An 18,628-nucleotide genomic window follows, 5' to 3' on the forward strand; every position below is an offset into this window, starting at 1 on the left:
TTTGTTGTTGGGGGATGATGTAACCTTGTAAACTCTTATGTATTTGAATTGATTCTTAATTTGTATGTTTTTTCATTAATTGTTAGGGAATTCATCTGTTTCAATGCTTGCTCTATTTAACTCATTTAGTAGCATGTTTTATGAATTGCATGAGTGCCAAGAGGTTCCTTACAATTCAGGTTCTTGTTGAATTCTCCCAAGGGTAATATTTCTCAAGGATGAGGGTATGAGTACTTGGTCGTCTTAAGCTCTTGATCTTCAAACTTAATTTTCTAGGAACGCTATGAATTGCACGAACTAGGAATTAAGGCAGGCTTATTGTGCCGAGGGATCAGATTCTAAGTAATTTAGTGAGTGACGTTAACATTAATATAAAAAGAAGAATTCTTATATACATGAGAGTAAACTTGGTGAAATCAAACCCTAACAACATAATCATCTCATTTTATAAACAACCTCGTTCATCGTTGTGTTCTCTGCTATTGATCAATTGCATCCATATTTAATTTTCAGTCTTTGCATCTTAAACCAATGATCTCTTTTTATTTAAGTCTTAATTAATCGAGTTATCCTACAACTGTCTAGTGCCGAGAGTCTTCAGGGATACGATACTTGGTCTTACCATTTTATATTACTTGTGCGATTTGGTAAACTTGTCAATCCATCAACACATGACATAATCGATTATAGTATTGTTGTAATCAATTAAGTTCATCAGACAACTTAAGTTTTAAACTGTGGTAACACACTTGTTTTGAATCGATTACATTAAGTGTTAAATCGATTCAAACTTGTATCTTTGCATACATCATTTTCAAATGTGTTGTGATGAGTTTTTAAAGAGAAAAAATTTTCAAAATCTGGTTAAGTGCTAAGCTTGATCGAATATACATGTTATGTAATCAATTAAGTCTATTGTTTTTTTAAAATTGTTTTCAGCTTAGTCATAACAGCTATAACAGTCATTTTTTAAAATATGTTTAACTAACATTAAATGCAAATCGATTACATTAATTGTGCATTTTATTAAGAGTTGTGTTAATTGTAATCGATTACATTACTAACGTAATCGATTTTTTTATGTCTGTCATGACGAAAATTATAAATTGACGCATTACTTGCATTTCTAAAACTTTTGATCATTTTGTACATTTTCATATATGAAATCTTTGATCTGAGAAAGTTTGACAGATTGCTTAGATGCTCCAAGAATCAAGACTTGAAGAATTTGAAGAAACTTGAAGGATTCTTGAAAGGAACTTTATGGACGTGACTGGCTGATCTTATCTACACTATTGAGGTGTATCTGCTTTGATCAAAAAAGTATTATGCAATCGTTGATTGTGTTGTTTCCCTGTTCGTGCGTGATAGGAAGTAGAGTGAGGTGATAACTTTTTGACAAGTATACCAAATCATTACAAGTAATATAGTGAATAAGTAAAGTATCGTTCTCCCAAGGAAATTTGAGTCACATTATTCAATTAAAATTATTTATCAAAATCAATTACTGAAGATAACATTTGATTTTTAACTGTGGAAATGAGCATGAAATTGACAACGTAAAATATTAAGATTGTAAAATACGATAAAAGATCATTGGAATTGGTCTTTGACTAACATTATAGTAAAATCCTGGACAACCCATTCTCTGTTCAAGCATTCACATGAGTGTATCTTGATTTAATTCCTTAAAACAAGTTCTAAAATTGTCTATTAAATTCTTAATTCCTTAATTAATTCAACAAATAATTTTGCATGAAGTTCATATGTTTAGAATGACCAAAAGCACAGAAGCTATGCCTAACGTAGTTACTTTTAGTTTCTTTCCTTACGTTTCTGGTTCTAAAAATACTTCCCAGTACAAAAGAACCTTTAAAGAGATTTATACTTCCATATAATCAAAAGCAAGCCAAGAAAAGAACAAGAACAGAGGCATATATTGCACAGGAAATTTACATTAACGTATCGTCATACAACCAATTCCAATGAATAGAAAATTTAGCCTATCCTAGACATCACAAACGTACTCTTTTCTGCAATTCCTTGCATGAAGTGAAGTTCTGATGTCTTGAAAGGTCTCCTGATCGTCTCCTGAGTTCTCCAGTATTTTTCTGGCTTTGTTCGTGTGTCAGAAGACTGTTTATGGCTTTCTGTCACGTCTTTTTAAACCACTTAACTTAATAAATTTGGTCAACGCACAAGTGTATGTGCACTGTGCGAATTTCTTTTAACTGCTACACTTCAACTGATGTTATTCGCTCAGCGCACAGGTACCACAGGTATTAGTGCGCTATGCGAATTTCCTTTTTTTGGCTGTGCGAATTTTGGCTTGCGCTATGCGAGAATTGGCTGACAGACTCCAAATTATACACCTTTTCCTATACAATAATTTACATAACAATCTACTTCCTATTACAACTTTTCACTGAGTAATAACATGAATAATTATAAGATTGAGATCATTTATAAGTGTAAAAACAACTCTTTTTCACACTTATCTTGAGGAGCTCTTGGACTTTGAGAGGTGTTTCTCAAAGGGGTTCTGCAGCAAGAATGTGTGGTTCTATGTGTGCAGGTGTTTTCTTTCTATATTGTATTGTGAGTGGGAGAGTTGTTTACATTGCGAGAGTGTGTTCTCTATAAAACCTTTGGTGTAAATCTCAAATCATTATAGTCAAATATCCTTCAATCCACTACAAGAAATTCAGGCATTACCGAAGGGTTTTTACAGACGGCCTTTTGCCCTTCGGTAAAATTGCGTTTCCGACGGTCACAAAGATGATTACCGAAGGCCATGGTGAAATGCATTCATTACCGAAGGTTTTTTTTCCGAAGGTCTTTGAGCCCTCGGTATTGGCTTTAGTGAATTAACTTACCGAAGGATATATGACCCTCGGTAAGGTGCTCGTGTAATTAACCCCAGCGGACTTGGTTTCCCTCTGCAAACTTTCATTTTTCGAGCCAAAATATTGCGTTTCTTTCTTCGAACCCTAACCAGCATTCCCCCTTTTTCGGAGACATCAAACCCTCACCAGCTTTCTCGTTTCTTCCAGCCATTATACCGTCACCAACATTGCCCAAATTTGGGAGGTTTTGTTGTCGGAGGTCGTCTCAGTCACCAACATTCCCCAACGTTCCGTGGTTGCAGGGGCTGCGTCACAAATTTGTTGTGGGTGCGTCAGGAGGGCTTCGTGGAGGAGGGCACAACGTGGAGGAGGGGCTTCGTGGTGCGTGGAAGAGGCAACAATCGAAGAAAACCCAGCTGCTGGACTTGTCTGGCGTCGATATGTAAGTCTCTTTACTCCTCATTTTTGCTATTTTTCATATTGTTTTCACTGTTATGCTTAAATTTTTAGCTTTGTCAATTTGTTTTGAACTTGTTCTAAACCATTTAACCATGGAAAATATTAGTTGGATGTCATATTTTAAAATTTTACTGTTCTTCCTATTTTTAGCTTTAATTATGCTCATATGTTGTCTGTAAATGGTAGACATTGAAATAGTAATTATGGTCATATGTTGTGTGTAAAACAAACACTTGAAATAGTAATTTCATTCCGCTAATAGGACCCTTGCACCCTAGCATACCTAAGTTGTTTCCTTGTTAGGTTCTTTGCTTTGACATCCATAAAGATACATTACCCTATTATACCAATTGGAAGATGAATTCACCTTCCATATTCGGATTTGAAGACGTTGTCTTTAGTGTAGTGTGTGCTTTCTTGCTGCCAAAGAGTGAAAGTGTTCTTCATATAATAGTAGGGTTGGGCACCCTGGACTTAAAAAGGGACCTAAAGTTCAAAAATGAAGTCAATTAACAAGGGAGAGGGAGAGGATTGAGGAGCAAGTTCTAGGGGTGGTGTGTGAGCTTTGTTAGCAAAGGGTAACAATGTTCTTTGACTTGGTCTGAACTGTTTTTTTATGGAGATGAAGGTTGTTGAGAGTAATTAGCTGATTAAATACAGAGATATAAATTATAATTAAGGTTATTTCTTTTTGTTTTCTCTATGAATGAAGTTATATAACATTAAAAAAAATCAGCAAAACATGAAAATAGCTACTTTCATATCAGCAAAGCATGAATTGACCAATGAGATTAAGTGGATGTTATATGCCTTGTCAATGTTTAAAAAACATCAGTGTTCCAGCCATCTTTGGTTCATTCTGTTGTATACTGCAAGTTTTACTTTAAATTCGTATAGCTTATGCTTGAGATCAATGGAGTAGGGAGTTGCTTCCATCCAATTTATGTTGTTTCCATCCATAAATAGGTTTCATTTTGAAAAAATACAAAGATTTGTTTGCTGGAGCGTGTAGGTTAAAAATTATGAATTCTTTCATCTAGAAATCCTGCATCAGTCTCTGCATCAAATCTTCTTTTTCTTTTCATCATTCCCATGTGCTCTGATGTCATCATTATATCCCTGTATTTTTCATTCAATGTGACTTAAAATAAAAAAATTACTACTGTCAATCATCTCTTTGTTGAATATATATTGTATTTCACAGTGCAAGCCTTAGTTTGTCATTTACCACTTCATATAAGCTTCCCCTGTGATCCAAAGCTACAAACTAAAATAGAGTCATCTGTGATACTTTTTTAATTACCATTTTCTTGTCCTTCTTCATTTTCACTTGGTCAAAGGCAAGAAGTTAAATTGAGACAGAGGGTTTCACACTCAGCTGCCAAAATTGATGGCTTTACTCTTTGAACTCTCATTGATGCCTTTACCCTTTCACACTCAGTGCATACATTCATTGATCCCTTTACTCTTTCAACCTTGTCTTTTACAAGTTATTTGAATGTGTATGATCCTAGCACCTTCGTATTACTCAACCATAGTTCAAGGTAACCTCAATAATCTTTAGCTGTCAATTAAGGCCAACTTGTATAGATCTCAAGCATTTTTGGTATTTTAATTGATTGAATGTTGATTATAGCATTTTGCTGTGAATATTTTCAGTAACATCCATCAAACATAAAAAATTTTCCAATTCTATTGATGCCACTAATTATTTAGATATATATATATATATATATATATATATATATATATTTAAAAAAAGCAGCTTTTTGAATACATGCCTGCAAGTGTTTTATTACCTTCCAATTTGATAAGAAGATGAACAAGTGGACTCATACTCCAGATTTCCATTTGTTGAAATGATTCTTATAACCAGATTTTCAAGTACTTAAAAGTAAATCAAATATATGATCATTATTTTCAGAAGCTCAGAAGTTGTTGGACTGTTACCCCAAGAGCAGTGACAAGATAACATTGAAGAGGTGGTTCTTTATTGATAAAAGAGTAGGGGAAGTAGACATGTGATAGAAACTCTTGTTTGATCCTTGTCAATACTTGTTTAAGTTTTCACTTTGTTACATTTTGTATTGCCTTAACTGTTTATTGGTTTAGTGTTAACATTTGGATTGATGTTTATATTGTTGGTTTGTGCTGACCTTAAGTGCTGTGGTGCAGTTTCCAACTTAGAGACCTTACTCATTTGAGGTAGCATCTTTAGGAAGAGGAGCTGAAACAGAATATTGGTTGAATAGGGAAGTTTGAGGCAGCTGTAAGTGGTAGCTTCAGTTAAAAAATCTACAACCTGTAAGTTTTATTTGTAATTGATGTCATCCATAATGAATTTCCTACCATTCCAGCTCTGCATTATTGAACTTGATCATGAGTTGAAATTTAATTATTTGTTAGCATTGGTGTTTTTGGTTCTGTTGTGAATTGTGTGAATATGTTCCAGCTTCTTATTTTCATTTTCAATTTGTCCTTAGGTGGTTGTGTAGCAAGATATTAACTTATAAGGAAATGATACCATGTCTAGCCTTGGTGATATGAACTAAAAATGCCAAAACTTGAATTTTATTGCACGAAATCTGCAGAAAAAGTAAAACTGGACCCTATAACATGTTCTAAAATACTTAAACCTTGGAAAATTGGTTCAAACATTCCTGTAAACAAGGTATAACAACAACCCAACCTTTTAACATTTAAGTATAGGCAATTTCATTACACCAATTCATGATGTAACTATAAGGATGAAGTAGAGTACAAGGACAAACCAACATGCATATATGTTGGTTATATACTATCATGAATCCCCCAAGTTACGAAAGTAGAAGGAGGAACCAAAGTTATAGTTGTTTTATAGTTTATATATTAACTAAAAAACTGAAAATTCCTTACTAAGGCTAAAGTAGACCATCTCTTAGGTTAAACTTTATTAACTTTACTCCACCTGGTAGTGGTTAAGGCCACTCCAGTGATTAATTTGGCCTTCAACATGTTCAAAGATACGTGTCTTAAAGTTGAACATATGATTTTGGACTTCAATTGTGAAGTCTCAAAATTGAAGGTGCAGTGGAAACATAAAAAGTGTTCTAAAAATAGTTGACAATTTTGATATTCACCTAATATAAGCAAAGAAAGTATACTGTTGTTATCCTAACAACTTTAAAGTACTTAAATGAAGCTAATAGACATGTCAAATTGGATGAAGTAGCAAAATCTAAAAATTTGACTACCTAAAAGTCTACTAAAAGGGTGAGAAAGAGGCAATTCAGCTAAAGTAGACTAACAATAACTAATGTTAATATCCTAACAAGTCTAAAGTAGTGAAATGAGACTAGGAAACTACTCAAAAGCAAACATTGACCTAAAACTCAGATTTTTGAGTTGTTAGAACCTAAAAAAGTTTACTAAAAAGGAGACAAATGGGTTTAAATCGTCTTTGTACTTGTTGTGCTTGTACTTCCAGTGTTCCTTAGTGTTACTTCATCATCTTAATCAGTGAATTTGGTTTGGCTGAGTTGAATTCCAGCTTACATATTCATTTCCTAGTTTTGTCTAAAGTCATGTGCCTAAAATTGGAAGTGAACTAGTGATTTTCTGCTGCAGTGTGTTTGTTGGCTGTTTCAGTGTTTAAACACATCCAAATTGATGATACAAAGTTGCTCAAAACTGCAAATTATGTGTCCAAACGTGTTTGTGCAAAATCACCCTTTAAACCACCAAATTTTGCTTAAAATTAGAAGTAGACCACTGATTTTGTGGTGTAGTCTTTATCTTTATTGTTTAAGTGGTTGCACACCTTCAAATTGATCATATAAACTTGCTTCAAGCATCACTTTTGCTATTGAAACACTTCCAAGCATTTTTGGCCTTAAAACCACCATTTTGAAAGTCATTTTCTGGTGCAGTGGGCATTTCATATGGTTTTTTAAAATTACCAAACATTATTCTTTAGATCTAGTGTATTATGACCTTCTTGAGTCATTGATTCTACTGTCCAGTTTTGATTCCATTGATTTCTACATTGTGGTCCAAATTTTGTGTAAAAAGTGTTGCATATTTGGCTACAATAGGGGTGTTTTTTTTAATCTGTCCATTTCAGTGCAGTTTAAACATTTTTCCAAGTGTATTTCACCTTTTCAAACATGTATGCACTGTTCATTTGGCCAAATTTGAGTTCATATGCAAAATCACTTCCTAAACCATCATATTTGCCTTAATTTGGAAGTGAACTAGTCAATTTTGAGTGCAATGTGTTTCTTTGGTAGGTCAGTGTCTAAACACCTTCAAATTGATGATACAAAGTTGCTAAAAACATCAATTTATATTTCCAAACGTGTTTATGAAGATTCACCCATTAAAGCACCAAATTTGGCCTAAAATTGGAAGTGGACCACTGATTTTCTGGTGTAATCTGTTTCTTGGCTATTTAAGTGTTTGCACACATCCAATTTGATGATATAAACTTGCTTGAAGTCTCAATTGAGCCTTAGAGACACTGCCATTCATTTTGACCACTGTAGTCCACTTTTTTATAGCCTTTTTTGGTGCAATTTTTCACCTTTGGCTAGCTGTTTGAAAATTTGCAATCTTTAAATTTCAATTGTACACATCCTAACAAGTTTAAAGTTGTTAAAGGAAGTTAAGAAACATGTATGCACTGTTCATTTGGTCAAATTTGAGGTCATATGCAAAATCACTTTCTAAACCATCAATTTTGCCTTAATTTGGAAGTGAACTAGTCATTTTTTAGTGCAATGTGTTTCTTTGCTAGCTCAGTGTCTAAACACCTTCAAAATGATGATACAAAGTTGCTAAAAACATCAATTTATATTTCCAAACGTGTTTATGAAGAATCACCCCTTAAACCACCAAATTTAGCCTATAATTGGAAGTGCACCACTGATTTTCTGGTGTAATCTGTTTCTTGGGTGTTTAAGTGTTTGCACACATCCAATTTGATGATATAAACTTGCTTGAAGTCTCAATTGAGCCTTAGATTCACTGCAATTCAGTTTTACCAATGTAGTCCCATTTTTTTTAGCCTTTTTTGGTGCAATTTTTCACCTTTGGCTTGCTGTTTGAAAATTTGCAATCTTTAAATTTCAATTCTACACATCCTAACAAGTTTGAAGTTGTTAAAGGAAGTTAAGAAACATGTCAAAATATATGAAGTAGCTAAATCTCAAAGTTTGCCTACTTGAAACCTAAAAAAGTAGATTAAGTAGCTAAAAATCACTACTCAAACCTTTGTTAGAAGTGTACTACAATTGCAAACTGCACTAAACTAGGAAAATAAACTACAAATAAACTATCCTAAGAAGTTTAGAATGGTAAAAACTAGTTAATTAAGAACTTACCACAAAAAGTACCTAAAATGCAAAATATGACAACTTAGAACCTAAAAGTAGTACCTAGAAAACACTAAAAGTGCAAAGAATGCAAAGTCTATTAAAGTACTGACCAAAACAGTAAACTAACTATCTACACAACTTATCAAAGATAAAAGAAAGATAAAAATGAAGTCTCAATTGAAAAATAAATAGAAAAACAAAATTTGACTATTGCACACCTATAAATAGACTAAAGTACGTGAGAATTTTATTTCCTTGCAGAAATTTGTTATCAAACCTACATTTAGGCCATGAGTGAATGTTCGTGTATATGTTGTATGTTGATGTATATATTGTATGTTCCTCGATATTGTATGTTCATTTATTAGGCTACAACTTGATTAAGTTAAGTAGTCTTTTAAAGTCCTATGGTACTACACACATTCTCAATGGAATGAGAATGGTGAAAGTATCTTAAACACTTACAATGTACATAATATGTTGAAGTACTGTATAAAATAGAACTTCAATAATGTCAGAAAGTTGACTCCCCCAAATTTAATACACAACCACTTAGGATGTCAAACACATTTCAATACTGAGGACTTGTCTTTGCACGCCCTTATTGAATGCGTATGACAATAGTGTTGAAATTGCCTTCCATGTTCGACTTGAGTAGTAATAGGTTTATTACTTATGTCACATGGATTGTTGCTGTATTGGCTAAGTTTTGATTTCTTTGGCTTGTCACAGAACATGGCCCATTTTCCCCATCATCGTGGATGGATGTACGATCGTTGTTATAGTGGAAGGAGAGGTTTGAAGGAATCTTTTGTCCTTGGAGTTGAAGAGTTTGTGGAGACGGCCCGACGCTGTCAATATTATGCCCTTGATGGAGGGATTCGATGTCCATGCATCAAGTGCGAATGTACAATGATTTTGAAAGATGAAGTCGTCAAAGTTCACCTTTACCAAAAAGGGTTCATGCCTAATTACACGGTTTGGACATTTCATGGTGAAGAAATGCCATCGACCTCCATCGCAGCTGAAGAGCGGATTGCATCAGGTTCGAATACTATTGTACATACATCTAAGATAGATCAATTTGCCTATATGCAAGAGATGGTCGACAATGCACTTCGTCACCATGCTCAACAAGAACAAGACGATAGTCATGATGAAGAACCTCCAAATGAAACGACGCAGAGGTTTTACAATTTACTGACAGAGGCAAATCTACCTGTATTTGAAGGTTCATCTGAGTCAAAATTGTCAGTGTGCATTAGACTCATGGCTGGGAAATCTAATTGGAACGTTCCCATTCAAGCAGTGGACTTCTATACAAAATTGATGTTAGATTTGACACCACCAAACGCTCAATTAAAAATAAAGCTAGAGTGGAAGGCTCAATTTGTGCAGCTTACTTGCACAGAGAGACAACTTATTTTTGTTCACATTATTTCAAGAACTTCATGTTGTCCCCCACTCATGTCAGAAATGAAATGCAATGGCAAGTTGAACCACGTGAAGGTGCATTATCAGTTTTCCGACAATCAGGCCGTCACGCAGGGAAAGAATTCACTCATTGGTTAACTGATGCTGAATTCAACTCTGCTCATGTCCATGTCTTGATCAATTGCAGTGAAGTCAAGCCGTACCTTGAGTATGTCATCATCCATCTCTAATCTATCAAACGGTTTAATTGTTATACACTAATGAATTTCATTTGTACCAGCTCATTTGTTGTGGCTGAGCAAGTCGCAGAAGGAAATACTTCTGCTAGAATACACTCAGAGTTTCCCCATTGGTTTAGAAATCAGGTCCGTAGTTTTCCTACGTTTAAAGCAAGGTTAATTTGACTATTGCTTTTATAATTTTGTTAGTACCTTTGTAGGTTTTTAATCAGACATTAACTCCCACGGTTAAAGAGTTAAGACATCTCTCCAATTGGCCAATGTGATGTGTCAAAGAATGGCACACTTACTTCATCAATGGTTACAAATTCCATACACATGAATGGTCTAAAGGAAAGAAAACATCAAATTGTGGTGTGTATGTCAAGGGCCTAACAGAGGGGTCTTATGATGATTTCTACGGCATCATTCATAAAATATATGAGTTAGAGTACAACAGCACTACTTCTCCAAACAGAGTGGTACTTTTTTATTGTGAATGGTTTGATCCTTCTAGAGCTGGTACTAGAGTCGATCCACGCTTTAATATTGTCGAACTAAACCAGAGATTAAGATATGGGCCTTTTGATCCTTTCATTCTACCATCTAATGTCAGACAGGTTTATTATGTGCCATATCCACCATTTCGCAATATTGACAAGCGTGGTTGGTCCGTAGCAATACAAACGAAGCCTAGAGGTCGCATAGACTCAAATGAAGTTGAGGAAGATGTAGCCTACCAACTTGACCAAATGTCACAAACACAAGAAATTATCGAAGTTGAACGTATAACCGCATTGGTCGACCCTGATGGTGATGGAGATGAATTAGAAGCAACAATACAAGGTGATGAAGAACAAGAGGAAGAAGAAGAAGAAGAAGAAGAAGAAGAAGATGAAGAAGAACAAGAAGAAGAAGATGATGATGACGATGAAGAAGAAGAACAAGAAGAAGAAGACGATGCTGAAGATGAAGATGAAGATGAAGATGATGATGACGATGATTGAATGTTGAATATCTATTGTAGCAAATTGGACTATCATTTCATTACCATTATCTAAAATACCATCTTTAAGTTGTTTGCAATTTCTTATACATTGACTTTGAAAACAATTCATCCTTCTTTATTTGTTTATATTTTTTCGCTTTATTTGTAACCATTTGAATGCAGTAATGACAGGACAAGGTTCAGAGCGTCCTGATAAAGGAAAAGGGGTAGCAAGGCCTACAAAGAGGCAACGGCAGGCACCAAAGTATGTACTTAGGGTGCCTGCTAGACTACCTACCCCTGCTCCCGGTAGTACATCATCTGTGGGGCCTCCTCCTACCCCTAGTATACAGACTCCTACACCTGCAGTAGACCCTACTCCTCCTCCTGCAGTACACCCTTCTACTACCACTACAGTAGACCCTTCTCCTCCTCCTGCAGCACACCCTTCTACAACCCCTGCAGCAGACCCTCTTCCTCCTCTTATTATTGCCACCCCCACTCCTCCCCCTATTGTTATTACCCCCACTCCTCTCCCTGACCCTACTTCTATACCTTCCTCATCTTTTGTACCTCCTTCTGAGACTGTCACACCACTTGGTGATCCAGATTCAAGTGGTGATGCTGAAGATCTTGACCCGCCCCTCCATGATCGACCATGGATTGAGCCCTATGGTAAAGGGTAAGTTTATAATCTGTTGATATCATTTGATGTTTAAACCATATTGTAATTGAAATGAGTTTTGTTATGCAGGTTGATTCCATCTAGGGTTGCTTCCCAGGCCATCACACGTTCAATAAAGCAACAGTTTTTAAGTCCATGGCCTACTTGGGGAGCAATACCTCATGACGACAGAAAGGCATTCTGGCAGCGCTTTCAGGTGAGCAATCTATTACACTAATGTTCGTCTTATTTTAGTATGTTTTGTAATCAATGTTTGTTCTCTTTAATGTTACAGATGAAGGTGCAGTGGAAACCTGAACATGAAAGTCAGATACATAGAAATTTCCACATGAAAGCATCTCATCGGCTATCAGAGATGTTTAGGGATGCCCGCAATGCAGGACAGCGCCCTAACTGGCTGGGTGAACACATTTGGAACTCTTTACTGGCCCATTGGAATACAGTAGAGTTCCGCAATAAGTGTGCCAAAGCCCAGCGGAACAGAGCGTCTGAAAGGGGTGGCACCCTACATACTGGTGGGTCGATCACTATTCATGAGCATGCCATTCGTATGGTATAATCTCATTACATAACTTTTTCTTTCATACATAAGTTATGTATATTCTATTTCATATGTACGCTTGTAATTCTTAATTATGTTACAGGCACAGGCTCTAGGACGGGCGGTCCATGTTGATGAGGTCTTTGCACAGACTCATGTTCGGAAGGGAACTAATGAATTTGTTGATGAAAGATCTCGAAAGACTCATGTAAGTAAATAACATTATTACTATTACTAATTGTTCATTTATGTTATACTATCGTTCCCTGACATTGCTTTTAATGTTTCAACAGGAAGACTTTTCTACGAGACTTTCACAGGTTAGATCTGAACATGAGTCGGCTCCTACACCGGATGATGCCAGTAATGCAGATGATGACATCCGTAGGACACAGTGCTGGATCGACATCGTTGGTGGGAAGAAAAAAGGACGAGTGTATGGTGCGGGACAGCTTGCTGCAAACTATACAGCATCCAGAGGAGGTACTCTGAAGCACCAGCCTTCTTCTTCCACCAGTACTCCTGACGAGGTCGTTCTTCAACTCAGGCAGCAACTCCATCAACGTGACCAGGAGATCATTGATCTCAGAGCAGAGTTTACAAACTTTAAGGCCCTGGTCATGAGAGTCTTGCCTCAAACCTCACAGGACGTACAAAATATCCCTCCCACCCAGTCACGACCCTCCTCATCACCTGCTGCCACTCAGCAGCCACATCAGTCCAACCCTCATCAGTCCAACCCACACCAGTCCACTCATCAGTAGAGGAGCAGGATGATGAAGATCATTCTGATGATAGTTATGTACATTATTAGTTTCATTTTTTTATTATAACTTAAACAAACATTTAGATATTATAACATTTTGGACTTTATATCATTTCAGTGTTAATTTTATCTACTTCCAGACTTTGGATGTTAGAACATCCTTTTGTTACATTGTTTTATATTTGAACTATAATTACATTATCTATACATTAATGAATGTTCTATGGATTAATTGATGTTCAATGTATTCCTGATAATTGATTGCATCTTTGAGATGCACATTATGCATGTTTGTATGTGCTTGAAAAGTGATATGCAGGTCTGTTTGTAATTGAAATTTGATATACAGGTCTGGGTTGCACAAGAAATGCCATTTCTCTGAAACCTGCTCTGCAATTTACCGAAGGCTTTTGCCCTTCGGTAAATGCCCACTGTTGGTCATTACCGAAGGCTTCTGCCCTTCGGTAAATACCCTCGTTTGCTCATTACCGAAGGCTTCTGCCCTTCGGTAATTACCGAAGGCTTTTGGCCCTCGGTAATTACCGAAGGGCGAAAGCCCTCGGTAATTGTTAGCGACAAGGGATTTACCGAAGGATTTTTGGCCGTCGATAAGCCTTTGGTAAACACCCATTATCGACGGCCTGTGGCATTTACCGAGGGCTTCTGGCCTTCAGTAATGCCCTACTTTTTTGTAGTGGTTTTTATTAACAATCTTTTGTCATCATCAAAAACCAACATCACAGGGATTGGGTTTAGCTAACACTATGCTCCCCCGATCAACAAAACCTTCACAAAATAAAGTCAGATACAAAGTGAAAGTTAGAACATTTTAGTCAATATCAAACAAAATCGAGTAATAAGGTTAGGGGCAACTCACTTAACATGAATATTCATAGAATGATACATATACAAAATATCAATTGTCTCCTTCATATAAATAAATATTTTTTAATATTTACATGTCAATCTCGTGATTTATTTTTCTTCAAAGTTTGTTATTTCTTTTTTAAGAATATGTGTATGCATCTTATGTTGTGTTTTCATTTACACTATTAGTTACACTTCTCTCAATTTGAATTTTATTTATGTATTTTGGTTCTCATTAGATTAAGATTTTAATAGTTAGTTTGTTAGAGATAAATCCTAAAGGTAATCGGTGCAAACACGATTAAGTAAATTATACTAGGAAGGTTTTTACTGAAGTAGAATAAAAGAATCTTATTAAGTTTATTTGTTGATAAAGGGAGCAATGTAAAAGCTGAACCCATATCTCACATACGATTTTTTGATGATGACAATAGAAACGTTTGGTAGTTTCTTACACATGGCAAAACTTTTCATTGTTTATATCTGTATATCTGCTTGAACTATCTATGACATGCATTCATTGTTTTCAAATGAATTTTTGTTGAAAACTCTTTGCACATTACATATCTGTACGAATTAATCAATTACACAGTTTGCATAATCTGTTAGATTCATCAGATATCAGTACATGCTTAATTGTGGCAAAACAACAAGTTTTAACCTATTAGATTATGGGTATTAATCGATTAAAACTCGTGGTTATGCCTGCAGATGCTTACTAAGTGTATTGATGTGATTTAAATGAAAAAGTTTTCAAAATTGTGTAAGTATGATACTTAATCGATTACGTTATTTCTTTAATGGGTTAAAATGCGTATTGTTTGAAAACCTTTTTCAAGAATAGTCATAACTGTCTTAACGGTCATATTTCTAAATGTTATGACTTGTATTAGTTGCTTAATCGATTATGTGCTTTGCTTAATTTGTTAAATGGTTTGAAATGTAAATCTGGTAAAGTAGAAGGATTTGCTTAACTAATTACATTATTAAGCTAATCGATTAAAATGCGTATGTACTGATATATCGATATATCGATAAATAGATACATTATTTGTTGAGATTTATTACAGGAGTGTCATACTCTCTTCAAGAATCAAGAATTCATACTTTGTACAATTTCATCAAGATTCTTTGAAGATTTGAAGAAATTACATTGGTTGATCATTTTCTGTAGAATAAGGTGTATTATACCTGATCAGTTTTCATTTAACAATGAAGTGATTGTGGTTCCCTGTTACTGCTGGCTAGGAAGAAGGACTTAGAGGATTTCTTTGACTTAGAGTGGGATAACTCTAAGGGTTGACAAAAACAGGATTGTTCTTTTTTGGGTGGGTTTGTTATAAGTGATTTAGAGTTGTGAGGAAAGTACATTGAGAATGTTGTCTCTGTATCTTGCTTGTAAGAACTCAATCATTATAGTGGATTTCCTTTCAATCTAAGGTTGATTAAAAGAAGACTGGATGTAGGCTTGGCCGAACTAGTATATATCATTGTGTGAATTTTTTTTCCCTTTACTCTTGCATTATTATTCATTCTTTATTGATTGCATTCCAAGAAAGATCAAAAGATTTTGAAAAGACTTTTGAATAACATATTATTTATAAGGAAAACCAATTCACCCCTCCCTCTTGGTTGAGAAACTTGGCCTATCTTTCTCTACAATTGGCACTAGAGCTGGTTTTTCAAAAGTTACTCGAACTTTAATCAATTAGGTTTTTAGTATAATCGATTAAATCGATCTTGATGGCTTATTTTTCTCAAACATTTAGTGAAAGTGCTTCCACAAACAGACCACCTCTGTTTGTAGGAGAAAATTATCCCTTTTGTAAAATTCAATGAAGATTTTCTTGGAATCGGTTGATAAAGGTGTATGGGATGCAATTGTAAATGGTCCATATGAGCGCATGAAAGTGATTGATGGGAAAACTGTGAAGAATAACTTCACTGAGTGGAATTTGGACGAGAGTAGAAGGTAAAGAACTTCATTTCATTTGTATTAACTATGAATGAATTTTTCATGATATCAAATTGCACTTCTGCAAAGGAATTGTGAGATGTCCTAGAGGTTACTTATGAAGGAACAGATGAAGTGAGAAGAGCCAGAAAGAATTTCTTAGTCCAAGAGTACGAAATGTTTCAGATGAAGCCTAGAAGAACATTTATGATGTCCAAAAACGTTTCACGCACATTGTAAATCATCTTGTGGCTCTTGGTAAGACATTTGACAAGGAGGAAATCGATATCGAGATTCTGAAAAGCTTGAATAAAAGTTGGCACCCAAAGGTTACAACAATTTCAGAATCAAGGGATCTTACTACAATGAATATGGCCACACTATTTGGAAAGCTTAGGGAACATGAGCTTGAATTAGGAAGATTGAGGAAGGAAGAAGAAAGTGAGCAGAAACATTCAATTTCCCTCAAGACTACTAGCAAGAACAATTCAAGAAAGCATAATTGTGATGAAAACTCAGATTCAAATTTGTCAGAAATGGAAGTGCTAAACATGATGGTAAAGAAATTGTCAAGATTTATGACATCTGGAAATTTTGTATCTGGTTTTGCAGGTAATTATAGAGGAAACAAGAGGAGAAGCAAGGCTATGAGTCCAACTTGTTATGAATGTGGTAAAGAAGAGCATATCAAACCACAAAGTGTCCAGTCTTGAAGCTGAAGCAGAAAGGTGATGAAAGATCAAATCAAGACAATAGAAGAAATAAGCAAAAGAAGGCATATATAGCCTGGGATGAATGTGACTCAGGTTTCTCTTCTAGTGAAGATGATGATCAAAGCCTAGAAGAAGAGCCAAATCTCTGTCTCATGGTTGGCTCAGTCAACTCAGAAGTCAATGAATACAATTTCAATGATGAACCATTACAAGTGAGATATGATCAACTGTTGGATGCCTTTCAAGAACAACATGCAGAAGCAATGAGGCTTCAATACAAGTGAGAAAGAGGATTTATAATAAAAAATGAATAACCTTGTTAATGATAATACTTCTTTGAAATCTGATCTTGATACTGCTTTACCTTCTTTTGAAAATGCTAAAACTGAAGTTTAAATGGTTGTTAAAGACTATACTTATTGCCTTGCTTACCTAGAGAAAATTGATTGTTTGACTAGAACATTATCTAAGTTTACTCTTGGAAGATCCAACTTAGAAGCTGTTCTTGGATCACAGAGAAGGGTAATTAAAAAACAAGGAATATGTTACTATGCAAAAAATGAAAGGACTATATCAAAGAAATTTGCTTATTTGAGTAAATCTTTCTTTGTTACATGTTTCTATTGTAATATTATCGGTCACACTGTTAAATACTGTTATTACAAGAAAGTTGGTGTTCCAAAGGGAAAATTTCAATGGATTCCCAAGAAACCAACTATTGTTACTAACATTAAAGGTCCCAAGTTCATTTGGGTACCTACTTCCAAACGTATGATTCTTTTGTAGGTAAATAAACGAACTAGAGGCACATCAAGACTTAAGGAAGGCTTAAGAGATTAATCAAATACTCCTTAATATCTACATGTGGTAACATGATCTTTAATCTCGTCAATCATGTGTCATTCATTATCTGAAACACTCATATCGATGTTTGTGATTGATCTGGAGTGATATCTTGGATGAAAACATGTACTATGAATTTTAATCGATTATGTAAATAAAGTAATTGATTAGACTTTTTTATGTATTTTCTCTGTTTTTCAAAAACTTGAGATATGTCATTTTAATCGGTTAAAGAACTTATATAATCAATTAGAATTATGCATTGTCTGCTATGTTTGATTTCATTCTTTGTGCTCATTTGTTAAATCCTTTCTGTTTGAATGAATGGATGAAATTGATTGAATGATACTGATCTATTGTGTATTAATTCAATCTAATATTTCTACTGTCATATATATCATTTCATATTCATACTCATTTAATATCTCAATTGCATAACAATTGTTGATGATCTCTGGACTAACACTCAACAGTGTTGAGAAAAGTTGAGTTATACAGGTTTGATACTGTTTTTGAACGCTGAAAGGATCTTATTTGTGTTATTGAACACATTCACGAAATGTAACCGATTACAAAACATATGTAATCGATTAACATTTGCTCGTAGGATTTTAATTGGTTAAACTGTGAAAATAATCGATTAAAAATTGTTTCATTGGTTTGTGTGTTTATATCTGCCGATATAACTACTTAACATGTTCATATTGTTATTTTATACATGTTTAGCATCAAAATGTTGCATATTGCTCAGAATTGTTTTGAAAAACATTTCATATGCTTCATTTTAGTAAATTGCACCAAGATGCTGCAGAATCATTTAACTCTGATATATTCATTCTGGTACTGTTTAAAATGATATCATGTGTTAAAAAAGGAGTGTTTCGTTTCTCACACCAAGAGGGGGGTTGAATTGGTGTTGCATAAAAAATGATTACTTTCAAAAACTTTTTCGAAAAATAA

General features: G+C 34.8%; 1 protein-coding gene and 1 long non-coding RNA gene across 2 annotated transcripts; both read left to right on the forward strand.

The window, feature by feature from the left end:
- The first annotated feature begins 2,893 nt into the window (after positions 1 to 2,893).
- LOC148193141 (uncharacterized) lies at positions 2,894 to 12,693 on the forward strand. Its single transcript, XR_015781851.1, has 3 exons — positions 2,894 to 3,288; positions 5,481 to 5,609; positions 12,629 to 12,693. It is a non-coding gene; the product is annotated as an uncharacterized LOC148193141 (long non-coding RNA).
- LOC148193142 (uncharacterized) lies at positions 5,860 to 12,543 on the forward strand. The gene is made up of 4 exons (XM_088098534.1): positions 5,860 to 5,976; positions 11,653 to 11,981; positions 12,054 to 12,180; positions 12,259 to 12,543. Exons 1-4 carry the CDS (start codon positions 5,860 to 5,862, stop codon positions 12,541 to 12,543), a joined length of 858 nt encoding a protein of 285 aa, XP_087954660.1.
- Positions 12,694 to 18,628: the final 5,935 nt, after the last annotated feature.

The sequence above is a fragment of the Vigna umbellata genome, chromosome 9, assembly GCF_029865625.1.
Source record: "Vigna umbellata cultivar VRB3 chromosome 9, Vumbellata_1.0, whole genome shotgun sequence".
Taxonomy (NCBI): domain Eukaryota; kingdom Viridiplantae; phylum Streptophyta; class Magnoliopsida; order Fabales; family Fabaceae; genus Vigna; species Vigna umbellata.

What these genes read in the sequence shown, in the direction of transcription:
- LOC148193142 (XM_088098534.1), top strand. Translation starts at nt 5,860, where the DNA reads ATGCCAAAACTTGAATTTTATTGCACGAAATCTGCAGAAAAAGTAAAA. An exon ending in CAAACATTCCTGTAAACAAG is followed by an intron (nt 5,977 to 11,652) that starts GTATAACAACAA and finishes CCTAGTATACAG; the next exon opens with ACTCCTACACCTGCAGTAGA. An exon ending in ATTGAGCCCTATGGTAAAGG is followed by an intron (nt 11,982 to 12,053) that starts GTAAGTTTATAA and finishes TTTGTTATGCAG; the next exon opens with GTTGATTCCATCTAGGGTTG.